The 26,769-nt window shown below is 46.8% G+C and overlaps 3 protein-coding genes across 20 annotated transcripts; 1 reads left to right on the top strand and 2 right to left on the bottom strand.

The window, feature by feature from the left end:
• Window positions 1–114: 114 nt before the first annotated feature.
• pgm3 (phosphoglucomutase 3) lies at window positions 115–5,453 on the bottom strand. Its single transcript, XM_040160208.2, has 13 exons — window positions 4,770–5,453; window positions 4,003–4,211; window positions 3,541–3,725; window positions 3,349–3,416; window positions 3,108–3,241; window positions 2,783–2,978; window positions 2,208–2,365; window positions 2,042–2,125; window positions 1,872–1,970; window positions 1,660–1,779; window positions 1,451–1,573; window positions 821–994; window positions 115–739 (listed from the first exon to the last, which is right to left on the bottom strand). Exons 2-13 carry the CDS (start codon window positions 4,207–4,209, stop codon window positions 650–652), a joined length of 1,638 nt encoding a protein of 545 aa, XP_040016142.2. The 5' UTR covers window positions 4,210–4,211; window positions 4,770–5,453; the 3' UTR covers window positions 115–649.
• On the top strand, window positions 5,158–23,269 carry LOC120807815 (clathrin coat assembly protein AP180). 17 transcript variants are annotated; one of them, XR_013453422.1, is made up of 25 exons: window positions 5,158–5,879; window positions 6,005–6,302; window positions 10,532–10,674; window positions 10,925–11,000; window positions 11,161–11,263; window positions 11,356–11,449; window positions 11,530–11,641; window positions 11,727–11,833; window positions 11,922–11,963; window positions 12,447–12,520; window positions 13,325–13,337; window positions 13,426–13,550; window positions 13,699–13,772; window positions 13,882–13,896; window positions 14,369–14,539; window positions 15,611–15,718; window positions 16,619–16,858; window positions 17,013–17,087; window positions 17,411–17,479; window positions 17,977–19,060; window positions 19,706–19,792; window positions 20,006–20,037; window positions 21,094–21,162; window positions 21,271–21,383; window positions 21,858–23,269. XR_013453422.1 is itself a non-coding variant. In XM_078093750.1 (25 exons), exons 2-24 carry the CDS (start codon window positions 6,173–6,175, stop codon window positions 21,355–21,357), a joined length of 2,091 nt encoding a protein of 696 aa, XP_077949876.1. In that variant the 5' UTR covers window positions 5,158–5,879; window positions 6,005–6,172; the 3' UTR covers window positions 21,358–21,383; window positions 21,858–23,269. The 17 variants fall into 17 exon arrangements, 16 of the variants coding, with proteins under 16 accessions (XP_077949876.1, XP_077949874.1, XP_077949875.1 ...); XM_078093750.1 differs by having other exon boundaries at window positions 17,977–18,036; window positions 19,721–19,792; XM_078093748.1 differs by having other exon boundaries at window positions 17,977–18,036; window positions 19,721–19,792; window positions 20,006–20,067.
• Window positions 23,270–23,644: 375 nt separating this feature from the next.
• Window positions 23,645–26,014, bottom strand: LOC120807817 (inactive serine protease 35-like). Of its 2 annotated transcripts, none has more exons than XM_040160209.2 (2): window positions 25,817–26,014; window positions 23,645–25,428 (listed from the first exon to the last, which is right to left on the bottom strand). In XM_040160209.2, the coding sequence occupies exons 1-2, from the start codon at window positions 25,870–25,872 to the stop codon at window positions 24,000–24,002; spliced, it is 1,485 nt and encodes a 494-aa protein (XP_040016143.2). In that variant the 5' UTR covers window positions 25,873–26,014; the 3' UTR covers window positions 23,645–23,999. The 2 variants fall into 2 exon arrangements, with proteins under 2 accessions (XP_040016143.2, XP_040016144.2); XM_040160210.2 differs by having other exon boundaries at window positions 23,645–25,425; window positions 25,817–25,979.
• Window positions 26,015–26,769: the final 755 nt, after the last annotated feature.

Here is a 26,769-nt window from a genome sequence, read left to right as displayed (position 1 = left end):
CTGCTAATTCAATCCTCCCGTGTGTCATAAATGTGCTCCTCAAAGTTACAAAATAAACAGCACGCAATCATAGTTGTGGTTTTCATTCAAACAAAAAGAGACACAGACATTGTATTTTTTTTGTTTGCATCATTTACTAAACAAAAGTAGCAACGGCTTTCCAGCTGACAAGACCAATCTCTATAACTCCCCCATGTAAACTTGATTTTTAATAAATGACATAAAGTAACCGGTAAAAATATTGCAGTTAGTAGAAACCCCATAACAATATTCAATCAAAACTTTCTTAATTTGTTTAGGTTGATAATGTATGTTTTAATTATGGCATTTATGAAGAGAAGTTAGAAGCTTATTTACATCACATAGCGACCCATAATTCACAGGCACATAGCAGCCGGTTTTAACAAAACGAGAAGTAATACCATTAAAACCCATTGTTGTCTCCAAATATCCATGACGACAGATGAGTACCAAGAAAGAAAGAAGTAGATTAAAGTACCGAGTGCAATTAAGAGTAAAAAAATGATTTGGCAACTCACCAAGAAGAAACAATTGTGATGAATTACAACTTAAGAAAATAATGTCTACTGGGATTGCATTTGAGAAGCACAGATTAATCAGTGTTGTGTTGAGTGTGCTTAAAAGGTTTCTAGTGCAACGGTTCTGGTTCACCCCCCACTCCTCCGGCCAGACGGTAAACAGCGAGGCTGACTTCGTGTGCGAGGGAATCCGCGCTCTCCTAAAGCACAGACACAATACCTGTGATGCATTACAGAGCAGATAAAAACATCACAAAGAAAACTCCAAAAGAAAATCTCACCTGCGTTTCTGCCTCGGCGTAAACTCTCACCACGTCCTCGGTGCCGGAGGGTCTCACGAAGGAGCGCGCCTCCCGGTACTTCCTCACCAGGCTGTCGATGGCCTCCTGAAGGCCCTTCGGGCTCACTGCCCGTCTCTCTGCGTCCGCCGTGTCGATCACCCTGCGGTCCGCCACCTGCACAAGAGGAAATATGACTTTGTATGCACATGTCACATATGTGTATCCAGGTGGAGGGAGAAGTATGTACCAAACAGCAAAAAGAGGTCAACTTAAAATAACTGTCTTTAAGTCTCCAGAATTATTTCATTCACGGTTATATCAAACTGAGGTACCTCACTTTTTAGTGAAAATAAAAATGGTCAAATTAGTCAAATCTGAGGACAAGTGTTTTGGTTTCATGCTGATGAACTTGTCAATTCAAAGAATCCCAACCAAGCTGTATTTTTTAAACTGCTAAAAAACCTCCATCAGAAGCAGCTCTTGAACGATGTGAAGTGTGAGGGCGCACAGAGAGAACTGGGACACACTTCTTAATTGAGGTAGAATATTCAGAAGCTAAACGGTTTCCCTGAACTTGAAGGACTTCAGAGAATACATGTTTCCCCGCATGGCACATAAATGCCTGAGTACCTTGACTTTGAGCTGCCGGTTCGGCAGGTCACTGTAGATGGCGTCCCACTGCTGGATAGTCATACCCTTAATGGCTAATATGGCTTCGATCAGCAGCATGTCGGAAATGGCATCGCCCACAGTCTTTGGAAGATTAAAGCAACAGAGCAGCACGTGAGAACTGGCAGTGACTTCGATAACGCTGCTCGTGTTTGTGTGCGTGTGTCCACCTGGTTGATGACGGGGATTGTGCTCCGCAGCAGCAGAGCTGCTCTCTTCCTCTCGTTGGCGACGCTGGAGTCCTCGGCCAGCCGCTGGATCTTCTCTTCAGCCGCTTTACTGAACAGCACCTGGCCGCCACATCACGCCCAGACGCGCCTTAAGACATTGACATTACTGTGCCAGCTTAGTGAATTAATCAAAGTGTGTCTGAGGGACTCACAGTCCCGTGACCGTTGGCCTCGAAGTACACTCCGATATCGAACTCCTGGGCGGCGTGGTGAAGGTGCTTCACTCCAGTTTTAGTGCACCTCACGGTCACCTAAATCACAAGCAAACGTGTGAACTTTCATATAAAAAGAAAGAAAAAGATTGTCACCGGTTTCCTCTCACCTTCATTGTGTCTTCCAAATAGTTTGTTGAGCTTCCATTAGCATAAGCCGTTTGCACCACCGCCATCTCCAAGTCCAGACCAGCCTGTATGGAAAGAAAGAGTCTATTTAAGGTTTGTGTACTTGTGCTCATTTATCCAAGACGGGTTTTCTACTTGCGAGTTCACCTGTGTGAGCAGCTCTTTGAGAAAAGTGCTGATGAGAGTAGCGACTTTGTCTCCATCCAGCAGGTGAAACCGTCCTTCAGAGTCCGTGTAGTAGTAAACTATTCGATCGGCGTCGCCGTCGAAGGAACAGCAACGTTCCCCCGAGTTCATCTTCATGTCTTCAGAGAGAGACAGAGAGAGAGACACAGAGAGACAGACAGAGAGAGAGAGAGAGAGAGAGAGAGAGAGAGAGAAAAGCAATATGGAAGGAGGGAAAATAAAAACAGCACATATCTTTTTAAACTGCAAGTTTCCTCTTGTTAACATGTTTATTTGTCTGCATTTACAGAGACACCGAACTGTCACTGTTACTGTTTATTATATTATAGTCATTATTTTGGCAATATATGACAAACAGTCTCCACCTTATGGCCATCTATAATATGACATATATAATATATACTATTTTGTTCCTCTATTCATCCTACAGTATGTATTAAGTATATTAAAGGTATTCTCCTTCCAGGCCAAATTGTCTGTGTCTTCATCACAATCTATATCGCTTCCTCTGCCGAGTCTTGTGAGCACAGTCGCACCTGTCGGAGGTTTCTGCTGCACTTTGACAAAGTCAGCCCCGCACTGGTGGTTGAGCTTCCCGGTGCTGCCGTCGTTGAAGAGCGATATGTGCAGCTCCTTCTTCAGGTGACTCTCCATCTCTCGCACCTTCAGGGCCCCGATGCCGTTAGCGCCGTCCACAGAGAGGTGCTTCTGGTCGTCTGTACAGTTGGACGCCTACCAGAGGGAAGAAGATGGAGGTGAGGAGAAAAGGCGGATTTGCAAAATTTGCAAAAACAACGCACATCAGCGTGCACGGAGATTGAAGGATGTCACGGGAAGAAATGACTCACAATGTTGTCTTACATTCTTTGTGAGCTGAATGAAGGCTTGGCTGAGTTTCGTATAGTATCCCTCCACCGTGGCTTCTCCGTATTCACCCTGCGTGTTCTGACAGCAAACCATGTAGTGGAGCTGCGGAGTGGTCACCAAACCGAAGTCTGATGGTACCGGATGAGAGAGTCAGAGGGCGAATCATATAGAGAATAATAAAACAAAGTAAACTAATTAGATGAATGCGAGAATAAACAAGCCTCATCAACCCCACCTTTGCTGTGGCCAGCGAGTGCAGAGACCCCATCCAGCACCGCCTTAGAAAGGCTCACACTGCTGCTTCTATAGTTGGATGACACGCTCGTTTTAGTATTTGAAGGGTTAAATAACACTAAAAGGCATTAAAGTGTTGGTTAGTTCTGCTTTCTGTTACTCGTTGCTCGCGTGGCCTGGATGTACCGTGTACCTTGTGTCTTTTCCCACGAACACGTTAGCCTCCTGGCTCATGTTTATAGACTCCTTCTCTATGATGTCCTTCAGGGAAGCGAGCAAGTCGTCCTGCTCGGCGTTGGCCAGCTGGGTGGCGTAGACCTCCCATGTCGGTGTCACCATCTCCCCCATCGGGTCAACCAGCTTCACCCCATTGTCCTCCTGCACAAGGACAGATGTAAAGAGGGCGGCAGGAGGAAGTCAGAGGGCAGGATTCCGATTCTGATGTGTTCCTAGGATTGTTTATCACGGTATAATCACATGAAATCAGTCGAGAGAAAGAGACGCTGAACCTGACATTGTTTTATTAACAATTAGAAAAGAAGACATGATTGTGGGATCAAATAAACAAAGTAAGGATTGTAATATAAAACCAATAATCTAAAATATCCACACAGAATAAATACTAAAGTATAGATGTATGGCATGTTTTTCTCACCTCGGGGTTGTGTGATGCAGTGACCATGACTCCAATGGTGGCTTTGGTTTTTTTCGAGCGTAAAGTGGCCAATAGTCCCATTCTGAACATGATGTGGTCCAGCAGCTTGGCATTGGTCCTAAAACCAGCTGTACCGTACTGCAAAACCAACCCTGCAGGTTTAGGGTGCAGAGCGGACTGCTTCGTTACTTCCTGAAACTGGACCATCCCTGAAACGCGTGTTAAAGACATAAACAGGCAGGTCAATGGTTCAATGAAGCAAAGCAAAAATGAATTGAACACAACAATCAGATGCTTGCTTCATTTACCGTAAAGAGGTATTGTTACTTGTTATGCACAAGGAATGATCCTTTATAACTTCCTATTCGAGATTCATCGTCACTTTATAATACTATTATTACTGTATAAAGAAGCATTTTGATCTTATGGCTGATTTTAAACTTTTTTTTCATATAATAAGAAATATTTTGTTCTTTTATATATTTTTTAAGTCTTTTAATCAACGTATTTAACCAACGCTTACACTAAACCTTTAAACAACAGGCCACAGGACAAGAGGGGGGCAACGGTCGCAGTGATTTACAGCGGTGGGACGTGGACAATGAACCGAATGAACACGATCACAACAAGTGAATGAGAGATGTTACATTCACATTACCGGCCTTAAATCCCCTTAACGGAGTGTAAACACTGGTGTTTCAGCGCTGAGCGAAAATAAATTAACCAAAGTTATAAATAAAACTGCATCGCGTTGTTTTTCCACTTACTGTTTAGTTGTGTGAATGTCCTGAGTTTAGTGCTGTACTGTGAAACTCTTCCTGCTTTGCGTCTGATGACGTGGCTACAGTTCCGCGTACGTCACATGACGCAATGACGCGGGGCGTGTCTTTTCTTCAAGCCCTCCCACTACTCTAATGCAGAGACTCCATCAACACCACAACCAAGCATAATCTCGATATTACACATTTCTTTCTATTTGCAAAAATAAAAACAAGCTATTTTCTTTTAGTGCATTTCCGGTTAGAAACATGTTAATAAAAACAAAAATAATTTACCAGAATATTATGGATAGGCACACATAGAGCAATTATGGGATTATCTCTTGTATTCACAGGGTCGTGTGCCAAATTAAACCCCGGATATACAGGCGCCGTAGAATATTTGAGCAGTAATATTGTCTGCTTACATCTTTCAGAAAAAGAGGCACAGAAGCCTCAGTGAAGCCGGTGCATAAACCGTTTGGTGTGTGCGTTTCTAATACAGCGACTCCGTTTTGAGAGACGAGGAACTCGACGTGTGTCATCCAACCCCGTCCAAGAGGCTGCTGGTGGAGTTACGTCCAGGATGGACGTATAGAAAGGCCAATAAATCAACGAACGACCGGGGGGGGGAGGAGAGAAAAAAAAGGAAATTCCCTTCTGTTCTTTCCTCTTCGCGAGCATCTTGCACTGCGCAGTGTTGGCGCGCCACCGGGGTGTTGTGCGCATTTTCTGTCGTTCTGGCAGCATTTCTGAGGCAAACCGGAAAGAGTCAACCTGAAAACCTTCATTTGAAAGCTCTTTTTAAATGCGGTGACACGCGAGGAAAGACAGTCACACCTTGACGCCCCCCGCCCCCCCTCTCCAAACGGGATATTTCACCTACCGATCGAGTGTCGACACCGCAATTTCCCGATAATATTTGTTGGACCCTCCGAGGAGCCTCGCTCGCACCGCGTTTTCCATTGGCCTATTTCTTGTATTCTTCCTGCGGGCTGAGAGAATCGCTTTCATTGCCGCCAGAGCGTTACATAACCGAGCGGCATTCGCTGTCCGAGGTGCTGAACTGCACGGTTGGAGCGTAGAACGGGACGAGCCGAGGGGGATTCACAACCTGGCGTAAGTCTGCCCGCATCACCGTGCATATCATCAACGCGACCGCGCCATTTGATGCAAACAATATGTTTGTTTAGCGGGGTTTTGAGCTCATTTTGTGTGTGTGTGTTTTTTTTCCGCCCACACAGAAGGTCACGGGCCTGCATCTGAACGGGGAAGAGGAACGCACGGCATTCGATCGCCGAACCGCCGGGACGCCGCCGGGTTACGTTCTTCCTATCATTTTTTTTCTCCTTCTTTTCCAATCGTCCCCGGGTGACATACATTCTTGAGGTGGTCGATTCAACGGAGAGAAAATGTCGGGGCAAACGCTCACGGATCGCATCGCCGCTGCGCAATACCAGCTAACGGGATCGGACATGGCCCGGGCTGTCTGCAAAGCCACCACTCACGAAGTGATGGCGCCCAAGAAAAAGCACCTGGAGTGTAAGTGTACTGCTTCTTCCTCTCCCCCACTGCACGTGCCGGCCTTACTGGGCCCGTCGCGCACCGCATCCAACGAGAGCACTTGTCACTACGGGTATATGGTCATGGCACAGTCATTTCTTAATTGGCTTAGCTTAAATGGGTGTGGTGCCATAAGGAATTGATGCAGCCATGGTGGTAACCCCTCCGGTGACCTAATGTGTGGGCCTCCAGTAAAGGTGGTGGAAGGGAGAGTGGGGGAAGGGGGGGGGGGGGTTATATTTTAATATTTCTAATGACAAGTCGTCCTCCGAACAAGACTATTTTATTTTCCATTCGTTGAGCTCCTGCCAAACCGCTTCCCTTAACCTCCCATTAAAGCTTTATTCTCCCAGCACTGCTTACGACCTGCAGGTCTGCATAATGAAGGGAGTGTGTTACACGCACTCAATACAAATATCAAGATAATGCTGTCTGAAAATGGAAGGAGACCTACTTGGGTTTCATAGTCTATCGGGCAGTTTATGCCATAAAGTCTCAGCTGAATAACATTATCAAACCTCACAGCTTTATTGACACGTCTCCAGATGACAGCACGGAACACCTTATGACAGTTAGTGATTAATCCCTGTCATCGACCATAAATAGTGAGTCAGAACGAGGCAGTGGCTCTGCACACGGAGAGTGGCACACGGGTGGTCCGAACGGTCCTCCGTGTCGGTTCTTTTTGTGTCTTTCCGTGTTCTGTGTGGTCACTGGGCACGTCTGGTCCTGTGTCTTGGGGTAGGGACCTTGTATCTTGTGATCCGCTCCCCTGCTGAATAATTTAATAATCAGCCAATGACTGCCTTGCATTATTTACACAGCCAAAGGTGACAATGCTAATGCTAGCAAAGCAAGAGACAATCGCTTCATCACTCTCTCAGCTGTGTCCCGTGGTTTTGTTTTATTGTGTATTTGTCTTTAACTTGTGACTCCAGACACGTGTTAAATATTATTGTACAATACAGCTACAAATAAATTACACATACATGGGATTTTGATTATTTTCAAATTCTACGGCAATTAGACAAACTTCCTGTATGTAGGCCACTCCAAAAAAATCATAGTTAATGAGGACACGCAATCACACACACGCAAAGACAGACACACTAAGAGGCGAATCTATTTATTTGTCACCAGGGACATCAACGGTTACTGACCCTTGGGGTGGGGGGATTTAGGCAGTGATGCAGTGGTGGAGGTGGTCCATTGATGTTGCCGTGGCAACAGATTGAGACGGTCAAGAAATGGCAGCGTAACCGCAGAGGGCAATCGTGAGGAGGAAGAAGAGAAATGGCGGGCCTGTCGTGTGTATTGCGGAGAGACAATCACAATGAGTGTATATTTGCTGTGAGCAGAACCATCACAGGGGTCGTATCCGTGTGGAGAAACATTTACATACATGTCATCTTCTGATTGCACGTAGCAAAACGTGAACAACAAACGGCCTGATGTGGTTGATGTGAATGAGACAGAGAGGTAAAATCTATACGTAGGACTGGAAGTAAACTGGTGTGTTATTTCTTGCTTTTGAATGTCATGTTCCTGTTTATTCACGTGTGCACTGTAGACATACCCAGACTGCGGCGACCTAACGGTGAAAAGAACACTGGAGGGTGTGAGTTACACATTACTAGAGAACATGTGGTCCATGCAAGGTCAGCAAAGCAGAGTTCACTCAACACCAAAGGCAAAAGGTTTAAATGAATGTTGTAAATAGAAATACCTGTTTAGAGGAGCAGAATAAGTGTACCGAATGAACGGTGAGCTAACGACCACATGTACACGTGTAGTTAGATTTTGGGGTTTGTGTGAGACCTTATTATTGGTGCCGCGGCTTATTTCAAATTAAATTAATTGTAGGCCCTAAAATGAATAGTTAATCTTGTGGAAATCGTCTCCTTATCGAATACCACTCTCCGGTCTCGTTTACAGACAGCAGCTGGTTGACCTAGCTTAGCATTAAGACAGGAAACAGTTAGCTCGGCGCGTTGCATCTCAGGCTGTTCCTCGATGGGTGAGCAAGTACGTCTCCTCGTGTCTTCATGTCTTCAGAGTATTCGCTGATGTGGTGACTGTCACAGAGTGAGGCTCCTTTTAACTGGAATATTCCGGCTCACACCAGAGTGGTCTGTTGTGGAACTATAAAAAAATGAGTAGCGCAGACACACAGACACACACACACACACACACACACAGACACACACTCGCACAGTGTGAGGACCTCGGTTCATTCTTAGAGCTCTCCTGTTGGCCGTGGATTACCGTCTCCAGTCTTTATTTAGCTCAGCCAATCCTCATTAGACACCTCGTATGTCCACATGTGTTTGTTTCAGCTATTGAAACTATAGCAGACAAACAGGTTCATTCAAACATTTGAATTTGGGGTATTATGGGCTGGCTGTCTGAGAATGGCAGCGGATAGCGCTGTGCTTCTCATGCTAGTCTGAATATTAACTTGTAGCTGTGCCAGGAATATGATAATGTTACATAACCACATTTCTGCCACTGTGTGATGGTCACATCACAGAGATGTAATCTATTTCACAGGGGAAGTCAAGCTAAATGAGGGGGAAATAGGATAAAACTAAGATGAAATTGTAAGTAGTAGAACATATTGTCTACTACAGTAGATAATTAACTAAATCTGACAGTGATTGACAGCATGTGAAACAATTAGCCGAGGCGTGTTGTGTGGAACAGGTGGGGTCACGTGTGCTGTGCGGGGGATGGGCAGTGAGACAGCAGCTGTAGAAAGACCCGGGTGATTAGTAACAATCTGTTTACCCCACCTCACAAAGCCCGCCCCCTCCGTCCAACCCGCCGCCATGTCATGACCTTGAACGGCCTCAGCGATCCGACACGTCGCACCCCGGAGCTCCTCCGCAGACCCCCCGCCGTTCTCTAGAACGCCTCGCCGCTTGTCTTCTTTCCTCCGTCTCTCCTGCCCCCTCCCACTTTTGCTGTATTTCTGGTCTACACTTTGGTGTCTACTCAAGGCAAAGCCAATATCAATATTAATACCACGGCCTTCCCCAGCTTCTATAATAAGAGGTTCCTGCCAATATTTGCTGCATTCCTCTGTGTCACTGCCCTTGTAGCTCCGCTGTCGATATCAGGGGGATGGACGAGAAAAAACAGGCCGCTATTTCTATTTTTCTTCTGCTACAACTGTTCCGTCAACAAACATGCAATATGTGGTCCTGTATTTATTTTTGTCAGGCACGTCGAACGTGTTTCAGGGCCTCTGATAGTGCTGTTTGATCGGAAAAAAACCTTCTGCAATAAACCTCGTTAGTCAAATATCGTTACTCGTCTGCCTGAGCAAATCCCGCCGTTCTCTTTATACTTGCGTGGCTTTTCTGTGGCCATCTGTCTGCTCGTTTCTCTCCATCTCTCGCGCAGAAGAAACTCCCACACAAATAATACATATAAAATTAGACGTGATGATTATCTATTGAAGGCCTTGCTCACATCCAGGTCGCAATTTTTGCAGCATAATGTTGAAGAAATACATCTTTTCCTTTTGTTGAGAAATATGCCATGTGTGATTTATGTGTAAAATGAAAAGAATGAAAATAGATAGATTATAACAAATAGAAGCTTGTATGTTACACATTGGGGACGCCAAACTCTGTGTTTACCGCAGAATGTGACTGGAAACATTGAGTTAAGTTTGCTTGAACAAATCAGCTGAATTCAACTAACATCGGCCAAATGGTTAGAAGACACCAATATAAATTCCTACAATTTACAATTTTAGGAAATGGACAATTCAGAATCAGTTTTGAGGAAGAGAGTTTGCCAGAAATGACTTAAATTCCACCTTGCAGTGAAGGTCTGGACGCTGTTGAACCTTTTTCTCGCTGTCTGAACTGGCACCCACTGGAGGAGGGCTGACAAAGCATTTTTCTGCCATTATGCGTTGTCACTGTGTGCATGCTTGCATACATCTAAATCTGTGTGTGTGTGTGTGTGGGCTCATTTAGCAGAGACAGGTCTTTCTCCAGGCCTGATATTCTCATGGGTGTCTGGAGCAGCTCTGCACTGAACACTGAGCCTGTTAACTCCATTAGCCAGACGTTTGTCTAAGACCGAACCACCGGCTCGCTCCGCTTACGTGCCACCTGCTACAAACACGTCCACTCCTTGAAAATGAAGTTTCACAAAGATGTCGACGGCGCCGCTTCTTTGGCGCTGTGTTGCAGACTTGGTGTCGGCGACCAACACCACCAACGTGAACATCCCTCAGATGGCCGACACGCTGTTTGAGCGAGCCACCAATGCCAGCTGGGTGGTCGTCTTCAAGGCCCTCGTCACCAGTCACCACATGTGTATCTACGGAAACGAGGTCAGACCCGGGGAGACGGCGAACATCAGTTCAAGCTTAAACACAAAGAACTGTTCTTTTAAATAAATGACTCAATGTATCCTCACCCAGTTTAATGTATTAGATACAGGTAAGTCTTAATTATTAACTTATTTAAGGGTTGTGTGTGGTGCTGAGGCAAGATACATAATTATTGGCTATGACGACAATGTTTAGCTTTCCCACTATTTCCCTTGATAATGGTTCAATGTTCATGTTTTATTTTTCTCAGAGGTTCATTCAGTACTTGGCTTCCAGGACATCCCTGTTCAACCTGAGCAACTTTATCGACAAAACCGGCTCTCACGGTAATAAAATATCAAAATATCTGACAAATTACATAGCGAATGAATGTGTACAAGCAACAGAAATATCCTTTTTTAATACGAAAAAAACAGCATTGCTGTTCATTTCTGGCAGAAAAGCCAAATGAATGAACCCTGTCTGCTTTCTGGCTTCCCCGTGCAGGCTATGATATGTCTACATTCATCAGACGGTACGGACGATACCTCAACGAGAAAGCCTTCGCCTACCGCCAGATGGCTTTTGATTTCACCAGAGTCAAGAAAGGGTAAGTGGGACGTGGCGTTCGGAGCGCTCTCGGCCGTGGCTCACTGACTTCACCCCCCCTGGAGCGTCTCACACTCTGTTGTGTTCCTTCAGTGCCGAGGGTGTGATGAGGACCATGACCACCGAGAAGCTGTTGAAAGGCATGCCCGTCCTGCAGACTCAGATTGACACGCTGCTGGAGTTTGACGTGAGTCAGTTATTTCAACACCAGACAGAAGTTTTTCCCGGAGCTTCCGGTTCACACGAGCCCCTTTTTCTTTTTCTCAGGTTCACCCCAAGGAGCTTAACAATGGCATCATCAACGCTTCCTTCCTGCTGCTCTTCAAGGACCTGGTCAAGCTGTTTGCGTCCTACAACGACGGCGTCATCAACCTATTAGGTCAGCGGCTTTCTTTCGCTTGGCGTTTCAGAGTTGAAAACGTGTAGAGGAAAGAATGTGAACGCGCAAAACTTTTGTTTGGCAGAGAAATACTTTAAGATGAAGAAGAGCGACTGTAAGGAGGCCCTGGAGATCTACAAGAGGTTCCTGACCAGGGTGACAAAGATCGGGGAGTTCGTGAAGCTGGCCGAGGTAAGAGGCGACCGGCGGCGCTCCGTCACGACAAAGCGGCGTGGCGAAGTGTGGGAACGAAGATTTCAAATTCTCCTTCCTTCCACAGACAGTCGGAGTCGAGAAAAACGACATTCCCGACATCAACTACGTAAGTTGAGAACAGGTCGATTTTTTTTCCTCCTGGTAGGATTTGCAGCCGAGAATGTCACGCACATGAAGACGACTCCACACACACACACACAGAAACACCCACGACTCACCCTCCATAAATCTCCCCACCCCAGTGTCTCCACCCGGGGGTAGTAGTGGATCTAGCAGACTCAGACGAAGAGGACTGTCCTTTTACGCCTCTCGAGGAGCCGGTAACCACAGAAACCCCGGGTGCCCTGGCTGAGTGCCTGTTTGCAGGATGAAGTGTCTGCATGGTGATCCTACAGGAATTTCAGACACACAAGTTACAAGTGTGTGTGTGTGTGTGTGTGTGTGTGTGTGTTTATGCATTGCAGTCTTGCAGTGAGATTCGTCCCTCTCGTTTTTTTAACACTTTAAACTTGGAATCGCTCATCCTGCCACATTATAGGAGACAGGATGTATTAATTATACTATTTTTGTTTGATCTTTTTCACTTCAGGCCCCCAGCAGTATACTGGAAAGTCTGGAAACACACATGAACGGTTTGGAAGATGTAAAGGGTGGAAAGAAGGGGTAAGAAGAAGAAGAAGTAGGATCAAAAAAGAACCATTAGATCGCCTCTGAGAAAATCCCTCTTTGTATTTCCATAAAATGAAAGCGCGGGCCAAAACAAGTGGTACAATTCTACAATTTCCTTTAACCCTTCCTCTCTTTCATCCCCCTTTGTGTTCATTTGGAATCAACAGTGAAGGGTGAGCATCTTCTGTGTGTTTGGTTTGTAGCTTCATTGAAGTTCATTAATTTCCCCCATGGGGTAAAAACACATTATTCACATGAGAATTACAGTATGAAGATGATCTTCATGTGAATACAAACATTACTACACCGCCGTGGAAATGTGCCCATTGATGTGACGTGAGAACCAAGTGTTTTTCATCATTACATTACAGGTCATTTAGCAGACGCTTTTATCCAAAGCGACTTACATTACACTTTAAACCCATGGCTTTTACACATTTTTGCCCGGGGAGCAATTAGGGGTTAGGTGTCTTGCTCAGGGACACTTCGACATGGAACATGGGGAAGCCTGGAATCAAACCACCAACCTTGTGCTTCCCAGCACACCTTCTCTAACCCCTGCGCCACGACGACCCATATCATCACATCCCGACATGCGATGTGAATTAGTACATGAGTTCATTTCCAAAGTTAAATTGATTATTTGGAAAAACCTTGAGTATTGAAAACAATTTGACAGAAGGTGAACCGCTTTGGAAATGAATTCTTCACGATCACATTTTATGCAACGTTTCCTGCACAGTTGTGGACATTTTTTTACCTTTAAAAACGACTCCTTCTCGTCTGTCTCCCTCTCAGGTCTCCAACCAAGGTGAGCTGCACATCTCGCCCAATCTCCATTCATCACTCCCAGTCTAATGCGCCACTTTAAAATGGGGATTTTCTGTGTCCTCTTTCAGGGGTCTCCGACGAACAACGTGTCCCCGACATCGACTCCAGCCAAATCTTCAAACGCTGTTCCAGCGCTGCAGCCTCCTCCGGGGGAGAACGCCGCCGCCGCCGCCGCTGCTGAGCCGGCTGAAGAGTGAGTGCCGTAAAACTCTGTGACCTCTTCTCTTCCCGTAGCAGTAATATTTACGTCCTCCTGCAAAGAGCACATTGAAAAGAATAACCTTTTAAAACGAACAATGAACTTGATTTAATTTGCTCTCCGTTTTTGATTCTCTCCCCAGTTCCTTGTTGGACCTGGATCCTCTGTCCTCCTCGGGTCCCTCGGGACAATCAGCTGCCCCCACGTCATGGGGAGGTAAGTCTCCCGTCGACTCAGCGTCCGGTTCCTCTGAAGCGTCTAAATCAGTTTAGCTTGCCTTTGCATGAACATGTATCTTCTTTCTTTTCTTTTCCTGCTTCCATAGATCTTCTTGGTTCAGGTGAGTGTCTGCTCTTCACTTCCAGACAACCTGTCTCCAGGACCTGGGGGCATTGTTGATGTTTGATTCCATATAAACTTATAGACAGACTGTTGTTGTACAAATGTCACATGGTTTCCTCCCTGTTTGTCTCCTCGAGCTGTTCTCTTTAGTCTGAGTCGTCTCTTTGTTTCTCTCTGCCTTCTTTCCCTTTTCCTCCACATACTCCATCGTCTGTTTTGGTTTACAACGGGGGCTTTTTTGGTTGTTTTTTTTATTTGTTGGTTATGACTGGATGGTGTGGGATAATTTCACTTTAATTTGGTTAAATTTTGGATTTTACTTTGCTTGGTCAACGCAAAAAAAACCAAACGTAATTGGCTTCATTTGGACCTTTGTTCTGGATGGTTTTTGTTGTTATTTTGGTTGCTGTTTTGGGGTTTGTTTTGGTACCTTTCTTTGGGGATTCCGAACACCCCGTCGGTACTCGCAGAAATGGGCGATTCCTTGGTAACTGAACCCACCCTCGCGGCAGAGCCCGCCCCCTCCTCTGCAGCAGCCACGCCCACTCCTGCAGCGGCAGAACCTGGAGCCTCTCTGGCTCCTCCCACTAGCGCAGCAGCCGCCTCCTCCCCTGCCGCCGCGAATATGGATCTGTTGGGAGGTCAGTGGGCTTCCAGAAAATTCTCTACGAAAGAATCACTCTGCGAAGCTCAACCCTAAGAAACCATCACACAAATACGATGCCGCAAAGACAACTGCATGCTCAACCGCACACCTGCTAATTAGGTTGCATCATCAAAGCAGTCGGCTCTAAGGGATGCAATGCTGCACACCTGCAAAAGAATTGAGCGTCAAATACATATTTGTGTACAATTTCTAAACTAAAAGTTTTTTTTTTTATTATAAACATTAACCCCATGTCACAATTAATTTCATAATGTGACTTTTTTGTGATGGCGTTGCAGTCAAACACCCGGCGCCCAAAGCTAATTACATTGGTCCAGCCCAAAGTATTATTGTGACCTGATTGAGTTTCCTGTGAAAAGTTTAAGAGGAAACTGACTCCGATCAGCTGCTCCCCTGAAGTTATGAATTGTATTTCAGTGAGCAATTAGTAAAAACAGCTTTATGAAAGTCAAACTATTCCTATGAAAATAATGTATTTCTTAAAAGTTAGTTTTTTTGTTGTGTATTTGATTTTATGTCATAAATCACAGTTCCGTTTACTAGTGTTCATCCGATTATATTATTCTATAACTGCTTATTATCCAATAATGACTACTTTTGGGCACTCACACAAACTCAACACTGCACAGATGCTCCGGCTTGCACGTAAACATACCACTGCATCCATTCCCCACATGCGTCCTGTTTGATAGGCAGACGTGCTTTTCTTTGATCTCAGTGAAAAGCGCTTCTATCAAACCCCGTCACGTGGCTACAGGCGGCCGCTGTAACACACCAGATCCCAGGCTTAGTAGATTAACCCCTGCTGTAGTGCCTCCTGTCTGTATCCCCATCCGTCCATTCACCTGTCAGTCATTTATGTCGTATATATCAAATCGAGCGAGCTACCACGTTTCACCGGCGAAAAACTCGAAGCGCACCTTTTTATTCCCCCACATGCTCGCCCTTCTTCCTCCCCGTGTTCCTTGACTTCTGATCTTCTCTTTTCATCTCCTACCTCCTCGTCTGCCTCGCTCTCTCTGCCGGGGTTTCACGTGAACCCCAGATGCCTTTGCAACACCCGCGCCTGCCACCGAGGCCTCTGCGGCGGCCGCCGAAGCCGGGGGCGCCGCGGCCGCCGCCGCGTCTGCCCCCGCTGCCAACGCTGGAGCTGGTGGGTGACAGAAAGCTTGTGTGTCTGTGTGCGTGAGTGATGGAAAGTAACTAGTTTTGAGAGTCTAGACTGTGCACAAAGAAGCCGTAGTTAAATATGCTCCTCACGGCTGTTTCTTTATTCACATACTTTCTATATGGAAAGAAAATGTGAAATAATCAAGGTAGAGTAAATATCATGCACCCAATATAATCGATTAACAGACCTTCGCTATTGCAGATAAAAGGACCACCCATTTGAAGAATAGCCCACCCTGAAGGAAGCTACTAGAAACAAAACTATTCTTAGTTTCAGTTGAAAAATCAAAGCTGTTATTTATTCAGTTTCTGGCCATAAATCGCTCACTATCCTACGAGCGGATCTTGTAAACGAAGGAACACATTTCCTCGCCTGTGGTTGGAGTCATGACTGGATGTACAGATGTTTAATGACCAACAGGCCCGTTTACGCCGCCATGTGTTTGGAGTTTCAATCGGGCCTCGTCTCCTCGTGGGGGAGCAGCGGGCGCACGGATTCGCTCTTCATCACAGCCGCCGGCTGGAGAGTGCTGTGGTTGTTGCCATGACGACCGAGGACCGCGCTTCCTAGTTTCTTATGGTTTTGGCCCCTGATTTGATGCTTTTTCTGTTACGGAGGCTCTCCGAGGTGGTCCTTTGGTTTGGGTTGTCAGTAAGTCGTGTTTGTTCATATTCACTTCATTTGTTTCCATCGCAGATGCTATTTTTAGTCGCTTACTAACAGCTGGAGTGTGTTGGAGCTCTGAACATTCTCTCCTATAACTTCTCTCAGATCATTGTCCAGATGTCATGTTCACATCAATATCGTTACTGTGCTGTATCAAAGTCACTCGCTAACATCCTCCCTCCTCCTCCCCCTCCTCCCTCCTCTCCCCCCCAAAAGACCCCTTCGCTCCCGCGGACGGCAGCACCAACGCAGCGCCTTCAGGTCTAGACCTTTTCGGCATGATGGAGAATAATAGTCTGGATGCCTGTTTTAGCTCTGTGGTTCCCCAGCCTTCCCCTTCACCCTCACCGCTCTTCACCTCCGCCTCCAGCGCCATCACCACCACCACCACCGCCACCGCCACCGCCAGCATTTCAGCTCCCACCGCCGCCAACCCTGCGGCTGACCTTTTCGGCGGTAACTGTCACATATTGGTGTTAATCTGGAGAGCCTCCCGATTTCACCGTCGCTCCTCTCGCTGCTTTCATCATCGGTGTCATCGGACTAATCACCGTCGGCCATGTTTAGAGCGTTTTAATACTCCTGTCTGTGGGCGCGCGTGTGTTTCCAGATCTCTTTGATTCCATGCCAGACGCGAGCATCCCCAGAGCAGACCCCACCGCGGGTGTCGACTTGTTTACGGCAGGTACCCTAGTGCGCCCACGCCGCCGTCTCTCGGACGCACTGCCTCTCATTTCCTGTCCTCCCGTGTTGGTTTTTCTGCTTTTGTCCTTGGCTTCGATTAGGAGAGGCCAAGAAAAGGAAATGAGATGTCTCTCTTTTAACGAAGCTGTCGAGCTGTCGGAAGTCTTGCACTCTTGCCTCCTTTCCCCTTCCAGCATGTCCTGCGTGCGCTGCGGTTGATGAATTGATGAATGTGCATTGTGATTGACGTGTCGGGCCCGAGGTTTGTGTGGATTTGTGTGCGAGGGTGCGTTTGTGCTCTAAACAGCGTCTCCACCTCCCCAGCGGACATGTTCAGCTCCCCCGTCCTCTCCTCCGCACCGAGCCCCGGAGGCATCATGAACCCGTTTGGTGGTGGGTAACTCACTCCTGCCCCCGCCCCCCCCCCCCCTCGCTCATGATTGATCACCGGGGGAGTAGAATGTGGGCAAAATCAGATTCAATAACTATAGTTGTGATCAGGCTCCATCAGTGGACAGAAATACGGGGAACAGCGTATCTTTGTTGCATATTATACATTTGTGAATCAGACGCCGGAGATGAAGCTTGATCGTGCTGAAATTGTTAAATTATTTGGAAATATTGTGTTTATTTTCACTTTTCCTGGCCTGTTTGAAAATGCGGACTGTCAAATGAGCACGGCGAGACGTGTCCCCATGACTGCGCGTCTCCTGGTCTATTTAAAAATACACGCATTGTGTCTTCAGCCTTCCCATCTAACTCTGAGCCCTTGTTTTACCAGCGAGAAGCCGAAGGCTGACTATTACCCCTTCTTTGCCCTCATGCTGCGACGGGATCGGCTCACCGGTCCACTTTGACCCGGTCGGGTATGTTTTGATTCCACCTGCCAGAGTCCACAGGAGGAGACGCCTCAGCCGCCGCCGCCGCCCCCGGCGCTGAGCTCATGTCAGGTAAAGAAACCAAAAAACATTTTAATTGATATTGATTCAGTGAAGGGAAGACAGAATGTTGGCGTTCCCTCACACATTAAATTGGCCCAACGCAGTAAAACAAGCGAAAGCCATTGAACTGAGGCTCCAAGAGCATTTCATTAAAATACATCAGTAAATCTATTCAAATCAGCGCTTCATGGAAAATGTATCCTGCATCTTGTATCGTGAGCTTAATCTCCACTGAGAACTGAACACTTTCTTTTCTAAATGCCTGAAAGCTCACCTGCAAAATGTTGTTGAAAGAAGCAAAACTTTGTGAACTTTCCTTGTTCATTTGTTGATCCTCTTGTAAATGCATGATGCGTTGTTGTTGTTGTCTTCACAAGGTTTTGTGTTTTAAAGCAACTTTATTGATCTCTTCCTTTCAACTGATCACAACAGGATGTCGGCCAGTCACTGTTTCTATTGACTCTGGTAAAGGTTGATGAAATAGTTTGGTGCGAGCTGATCTACTTTAGTTAATACGATTGGTTTATGATTATCATACTGAATATCAAATCGATATTTAGTTAAAAGTTCCCGGCTGCTTCCGTACCAAAGCTCTTGAATTCTAGAAATTCAAACAGTTTGTCCGTTTGTGGTTTTGTCGTCGTTGCATCGCCTCATTTGTAAATTACTGCCATGGTCGGAGGCGGGACTTCCTCCGACCTTTGGCACCTTTCGTGGCCGTACCACCGTTACCGTGGCAACATGTTCCCAGTCATTTCCGGTCCTCTTCCATTGGTCGTGTGGTATAACTGACGGTCTGCAATACTACTGCTTTAAAGCTTAACTCCTTTTCCCCTTCTCTTTCCATCATTCATGCAATAAACCGGTTTCACCGTCACCCGCTCCTTTAAAACCCCATTTTTTTTCTCTCTCTCTCTTTGGCGTCTGTGCATTTTACGTTCCTCTATCTTTTTCTCTCTTTGGGTTTCCCTCCCTCTCCCTCTCCATCTGGCTCTCGGGCTGGCTCATTGCTTGCTTCCTGCCATTTGATTGGGTGAGTTTCCTTGCTCTTTAACACGCTAATTTCCCACAGTGCACTGCTGCATTGCAGTGGTGAGATGCCAGGCACGCTCAGCTGCACTGTCCCTCCCACCACGGGATGCTTGACGGTCACAGAGAGCGTGAAGTAACAGTATTATTTCGTGCCTTTTCCCCCGTTTCGGAATTCCGTCCCTGCAGTAATCACACACATGCAATAAGTAATTCAAATTTACCAACACGCACTGGAAAAGTATTCCTGACATGTGGTTGATACCCTGTCACATACGTGGACACACATTCGGCTTCATATACATACATTTTTCTTCCTGCCCCACACTGCGAATGATGTGTTCAGCAGAAGACCTACGAGATGTCTCCTTTAGCAGATGACAAACTATTTATCATCATCTAAATCTATAGAAATTCTATTATTTGCTGTTAAAGCGGCTTAATTTCCTTTTTGGTTTTGTTAACCTGCTCTGCGGCTCACATTCCAACGGCACTTTCTTTTCTCCGTTGTCATGGAGACATCTATCGGTCGTCATGGTAATCCCCGGGCCGCTAGTGTGAGGATCCCTTGCATTGAAAGATGCTGATATCTCCCTGCCTCTCCCTCCTCTCTCCCCAAACCCCCCCCTCTCCCCCTTCCCTTCTGTAGTATTTGATGGACTAGGGGATGTAATGAAGCCCACTCTGACCCCTCAGGCGGGGGATGTTGACGCCTCCATGGCCAACATGGCAAGTAGTAAGTAGTCATTCAGGTGCTCATTCAAACACGCTTATTATTCGTGAGAGTTGGCTGAGACGACTGATGCCCCCCTGATGTCTGTGCGCTGGATTTGAATGCTTGACCTGGAAATCGATCTTCTCATTCAAAAAAATGATGTGAATGTTATAATGATCTTAAATGAAAACAGTGACTTAGCAGCATCTCTTTCTCTCTGTCTCTCTCTCTCAGATCTCTCAATGGGATCCCCAGCAGCACCTCAGGTAGCTCCCCCCTGTTGGGGTGCTCCCATGGTAAATGTTGTCTGTGTCTTGTAGCATGGAGTGGAGCAGCATGGAAGCGACAGTCGGGGCTTAGCAGCAATCACAAACATGGCCTTCATGTGGCTCTCCAGGTTCCAGATCCAACCCTAGGGCGAGGACACTGAGAGGCTCACAGGGGCGGCATAGAAAGGGAAGCAAGACTTACAGCAAACTATGAGTTACTGGTGGATTTCAGCTCTAGGAGAACATGTGCACATGTCCACATCCAGCACTGAGCAGATTTCAACATGCAGTCTGGCTCAAGATCATTTTTCTGGAATAACTACTGGAGAGCAGTGAAGTGGCCAATTGGACGCTGTGCTTGGAAACGGCTTCTTCTTCTCTTAAGTTTCTTTTAAGGCTGTTAAAGTCCAGGCGGGCCCGCCGGTTCTCCCCCTCGTAGCTGAAGCGCTTGATTCACACGTTTGCTTCTCCTGGATGTTTCAGTTGTCTATCTGGCAACGGCAGAAATGTCGTACTCATCCAAAGGCCACCAGCGCAAAGCTTTGTCGCCGCTCTCTTAATCATGGCGCATGTGTAAATCAAGGACTCTTATTGGTAGGGTTAAGTGGGGGCTCCTGTTGTGTTATTTTGGTTGTGGACTTGTGTTGTTTGTCCGTCTCAACCATCATCGTCCAGTATTGTTAGACGTCCTTTACGCATTATGTGATTATTAAGGTATGAATTTGCGTTTGTGTCTTGTATTATTTTGCACCGTGTGTGTGTGTGCGTGTGTGTGTCTGTCTTAAATGTAGTGTCGTAACGTCCCTACACCTCCTCTCCCCTCCACACTTTTAGACCGTACCCATGGGTGCTCCTCCTTTTATGGGGACTTACCCCAGCTTCAGCATGGTAAGACCACCAGTCCAGTAAGGGTCCAGTAATGCCCCTGGACAAGTCGGGACATTACTGGACATTTATGGACAATTCCCTCTTTCGGTGGCCCTCACACCCGGCAGACGGCCACTATTGTGTCTCGCTCACTCTTTTTTTTTCTTCCGTCTTTGTCCGTGTAAGGCCGGGGGTCCCATGATGCCGATGGCGAGGCAAAGCTTCCCTGCCACCGGGGCAACTCCTGGAGCGCCGGTAACCCACTCGCCCTGAGCTGCATCATACACGCTCATGACCATCCACTGTGTCAACGCTACCGATGCTCTGACCAAAGGGGTTTAAGCGTCTAAACTGTGTCTGCAGATGTCTCCCGGAGCGGCCCAGAGCCCCAGAAAGCCTCCACCACCGAGGAACGCTCTGGACGACCTCAACATTAAGGACTTCATGTAGACAAACTGGCCCGTAGAGCCCCCGAGGTACAAAGTACATTTAAAGACGCGACGTGTATTTGGTGTCGGTTGTGCAAGTTCCTGCAGTCTCGACTGACTACAATCCACCCTGAATGTGTTCCGAGAAAAGATCTGAAATGTGGGAAATGCTGGATATGATTACTTCTTTGGGTCTTTGTCCGGTCTGAGAGGTTTCACAGGGCAGTCGTCAGGCCAATCTCAGTTCAACCTTGGAGACCAGAAATGTAGAAAAGGTGGTGTAGAAAACTGTAGGAGTGTATTTCTTTACAGGAATTTACAGGAAATACAGTGCAACTGTACTGTGAATATTCCCTCTAAAACATTGATTTAGGTTTAGGACCTAAAGTGCCTACGTGTAGACTGACCTGTAGCTCTGCTCGGTGTCCTGGATCACAGTCCTGTGTTTGTCTCGGGAGCTCCCTCTCTTTCTCCCCGTCGTCCCTGGTTTGAACCTGCTCTCGTTTTCTTTCTCCTCTGCAGGTTTGTCGTTGTGTCTGGAACTCTGTGGATGTGGATGGCTGCACCTCCCCCACTGCCTTCCCCTCGGTTACGCCCCAGCCCCTACAGCCAGCCAGCCATCACACCTATACGATCTTTGCCCTCTGACCTCGCACCAGCCGCGACCCACAACACCCCTCCTTCCTCCACCCTCCTTATCTAATGTTGTAGCACAACTGTGAATGTGAACCCTAGTTACCGAAAAACAAAACTCTGTTTATGTGTGTGTGTGTGTGTGTGTGTGTGTGGGTGTGTGTGTAACTCAGTGTTAACCTTTACTTAATATACTATGACAAAAAAATTACAAAAAAATAAATAAATGTGTATTTAGATTCATTCTGTTTTTTTGCATATCAGCTGACTTGGAATGGTGGATAAATGTTGGCATCTCTCAGACGAGGGCCGTGTTGTTAAATGTGTTCGGTGTGCGTATCTTCACTGGCCGATCCTCACTCTTCTGCCCCTGTCGTCCAAACTAATACTGAGCTTTGTTAATGTCATCGGAATCTTGGTTGTACCAATATCTGCTTGGCCATTCATCCACCCACCTGCCGACTTCCAAGACGTATCTGAAAACAACTGGGAATCTGGACTTATCAACGAACACAGCTGATTGTGTTCACTTTCACTTTTTTTTAAATCTTTTTTTCCCCTTTTTTTTCTTTAGTGGTTTTATGAAACATGCAAAAATTTGTGAACTGTGTTCAAGTTTATTTATGCATTTTAGACTGTTTTAAATTATAGATAATACATATTTTCTTTAACCTTTATTTTGAGACTAAAGTGTATAATATATTTTTAGTTATGTCACATAATACAGTTGAAAAAAGGCAAGTAGACGTAACAAAAAAAAGAAAGAAATCCCGCCTTCTTTGTAAATACCTCTCAGTCTGTAATCAGAGGCAGTATTGAGTGGAGCCGTTGCCCCTGTTGTGCCCTCTGCTGGTGTGGAGTGATACTGCACCAGGACGCATCCCAATACTCCCAGAGCTCCTTCCCTCGCCTCTGGCCACGTTAGGGTGGAAATCAAAGGGACAAGGAGGCACCTGTGTACGTGATTGGTGTGTGACCTCGGCCCTCTTTGAGCAAGGCAGCAGCGGGCGGTTTTGCTCCTGTCTCGAGGACTCTCACTGTAAAGCACTCAAGTATACGCTGGATGTTTTGTGTGTTGTTTATTTCCAAAAGTGGCTGTATCTTAATCCTTTGTGGCATTGACAAAGTGTGAAAAGTGAAAACAAAAAGAACGTGGATAAATATTGTTTGCTAAGTATTCAAATGAAGGCTGTGTTGTTTATTTTGGAGGTTATTACGGACGCCATTGTTCTTTCTCCCTCGTCCCCACCTGCATGTGAGTCCAATTGAGATGCAATAAAAGACAAATACACTGATCCAAACTACCCTCACGTTTCATCACTTATCTCTGTTCTGATTTTGTTGATTTGTTTGAAAATTCAACATTTTTATTGGTTTTCACTGTACATCGTTCATTTAGAAGAAAATGGGTTGGTGACATAATCATTTCTGTTCATTATCAGATACGATAATAATACAACAGAGTATAAACATCCCAATACGTATGTTGTGTAGAGTAGACTTAGTATTTCTTTAACATGAAGATCAATGAAGACCAGTAAGAGCAATAATTGTGGAAAATCACATTTCAGTTTAATTAACTGTGTTTTGCTCTTGTTACAGTTAAGAATAAGCACTTGTGTGTTAAAACAATAGTTAGGTGTGACTTGCCGGAGGCAGTGGCTAAACACTGTCAATCTTGGGGACATTTTATTTTGTAAATGAAATAAAGTCCATACGTCCACACTCTTAAAATATGTGAAAAACAAACATAAATGTTCTTATACAAACAAACTTTGTATGGGAGCGCCACAGTATCTCGCTAAATCCCTCTGGATGAGTGCTATCAGCTGTTTAAGAGCATTCTGTATTGACAACTGACCCGACCGCAGTCGGCACTCAGGACACTTTGCATGAAGCTTGCTTCTTTCCATTAAGCTTTAAGTCCTATTTTATACCATAGAACATTCAACCAATATGTAAAAGTTGAGAACTGCACGTGAGACTCTTTAGTTAAAAACACAGAAGCCCGGACGGGCCCCCGAAGAGCAGTCAAACCTCCTTACAGAGATCTGGATCTCCATGGATCCAGTGACAGATCTGCGCATATTTGGCCGCCGTGATCCTCACTGCGACATTGAAATCCCTCCGTCCACCTCCGTCCACCTCCACCCAGCGGTGGCCTGAAAACACCCCAACCACCCTGCGCCGCCACTTCCCTTTCCCGCCGCCGTTTCCCACTTCCTGCCTCAGACGAAGGTAAACACCTGCACCTGCCGCCCCCTGCTGAGCGTCACAGCGCTGGTACATCAAATGCTCCGACTGCTTGGACACCGGACAAAACCGGTAAACCACCTTCTCGTCCCCGCTGCCGTCCGGCGGGCTTTTGTCGGCGTCGTAGCCCGAGAAGTGGACCCGTGCCGGGGGGGCCTCCAAGGGGGCCACTCCGAGCTCCATGTGCTTTTGCTTGAGGGGCCGTTTCAGCTCCAGAAGAGCGTAATCGTAGTCGGCGGCCACCGAGTGCGTGGAGCGGCTGCTGCGGATCCATCCCTGAGGGATTCTGGTCCGCCCGACTCGCGCCCAGCGGAAGGCGGGCCGCTTCCCGGGCTCAGCACTACGTGGTACACGGGGGGCGCTTTTCGGTTTCCCTGCGGCTCCTCCTCCCCCGAGGCCTCCCACACTCCCATGATCGGCTTCATCCTCCCCCCCCTGGTTTCCTCCCCCGCGCCTCCTGCCTTTGCCTCCCCATCTTCTCCCCATCGCTACATTTCCATCCAGACTGTTCTGCTCCACCCTCTCCTCAGCTCCCCGCCCTGCTTCTTTCCTCCCGCCCTTCCGCCTCCCTCCTCTCCTCCCACCCTTCATCCGCGCAGTCTTCAGCTGCATCACCCCTACTCTGAGCCTGCCGGTCCTCTCCAGGTAGTCCCTCCCGTTGTGGACGCAGTGTGCCGCTGTCAGTACGTGTTTGGGGGATATTAGGACTCCAGAGCAGCCTGTGGAGAGGCGCACAGCGGTAGAGAACGGGTAGTTTGTGATGAAACGCCAATCGGAGATGACAAATCGCCCATCCGCCCCAAAGACCTGTCGTCTCCTGCGGACTCGAGCCGGTGGACGGGCCGGCGGCCCCGCGGAGGTCTCGTTGAAGCCCCGCAAAATGACATCTGTGTGAGTGCGCGCGCCGTCGGCGTGCATCGTCTCGTATCCCAGGATCCTCTCTTGCTCACTCCGGTCCAGAGGCGGCAGGCTGCTTTGACACTCTATTCCGCAGAGTGTCTCTGGCCAGCCTCCCTCCTCCTCCTCCTCCTCCTGCCGGCTGAACCGGGGCGACCCCAGAGGCTCTGTGTGCGCGTCCAGCAGCACCGGGAGGCGCTGCCTGGTCCACCTGTGCACCTGGCTGTCCTCAGCTTTACCTGGAGCTGCAGAGAGGGTCAGAGCTGCTGCACAGAGCAGCACACACACACACAGGTTGAATCCCATCCTGCTGAGAAGAACAAAGGAGAAACCGTGACACAAAACACCATCTAATAACATCTAATTGTTCATCAGGTGGAGAAAGACACTCTATGCATGTTCCCACATCTCATACTTGTAGCGTTGATGTTGGTTTTAAAGCCAGCAGAGGGAGTAGAAGCTCAGTTTAAACAATAAACCAGTCAACAGTAACGTTTGTTTTTACTTTAAATCAACTAACGTCTGCAATTTAATTAATTAAAGATACAGTTCAAAATGCTGGCAATGCTATCGTTATTACAACATCAATTTATTGAAAAAAATCCTTGATTTAAAAAAAGACAAAGCATTACATTTTTAAACAATATTTTACTTTAGTTTGACAAGATATGACAAGCAAAACAAATGTCTCTTCTTACCTCACAACAATAGAAAGAAAATCCCCAAAACGTCCAGTAAACGTTCTATTTGACATCAATGAAAAAACTCTCCATCCAAACGGCTCCCGGCTGCAGCGTGAGGAGCAGCTTTGTGCAAGATGCTCATAGAACTCTACATCCCAGCCGATGCCGGAACAAGCTACGAGCACACGAGCACAAAGGGGGAGTCCGCCAGGGGGGGGCAAGCATGAAGGAAGGTTTCAGTTATGTGATGACAATTTTTGGCAAATGTGTCCAAAAATGTTTTTTTGCAGTTTCCGCAACTATTGCGAAACAGTGATTATTAGAAGGATATCAGGAATCAGGAATCATTTATTGCCAAAATATGTCAGACAAATAAAAAATTGAAAATATTAAAAAAGTAAAAAAATATTAGGCATAAAGTGCACTAGCGAACAAGTAACAAAGTGACGAGTGACGACAAAGTGATGAATGACAGTTAAAGTGACGTGTGCAGTATGAAGGGGAGTGACCGGTGGAGTGTTATAGTCAGGCAGTGGGGGACCGGCTCTGTTGATGAGCCCGACTGCCGACGGGAAGAAACTGTTGGTGTGGCGGGAGGTCTTAGTCCTGATGGACCTCAGCCTCCTGCCAGATGGAAGGGGCACAAACAGGTTTTGTCCGGGGTGAGAGGGGTCGGCTACCATCTTTTTAGCTGCTTCAGAGACCTGGAAGCGAACAAGTTCTGCAGGGACGGCAGATTGCAGCCGATCAGCCTCTCTGCAGGGCGGAGGACACGCTGCAGCCCTTGTCCTTGGCTGTGGCTGCAGCGTACGTGCAGCGTATATTCATTCATATTAAGTTATTTACAAAGAGATTTACCAACAAAAGCTTCACTTGGAGAGTGTCTATCTGGGGCTTTAGACATAAAGACTTTTTGTCAGGTGACATTGTAGATCTTTCCAGAGCTTTAGTGGTATTTGAGAGGTCTA

The sequence above is a fragment of the Gasterosteus aculeatus genome, chromosome 18 (assembly GCF_964276395.1).
Source record: "Gasterosteus aculeatus chromosome 18, fGasAcu3.hap1.1, whole genome shotgun sequence".
NCBI lineage: Eukaryota > Metazoa > Chordata > Actinopteri > Perciformes > Gasterosteidae > Gasterosteus > Gasterosteus aculeatus.
This window is presented reverse-complemented; position numbering and strand designations above follow the sequence as displayed.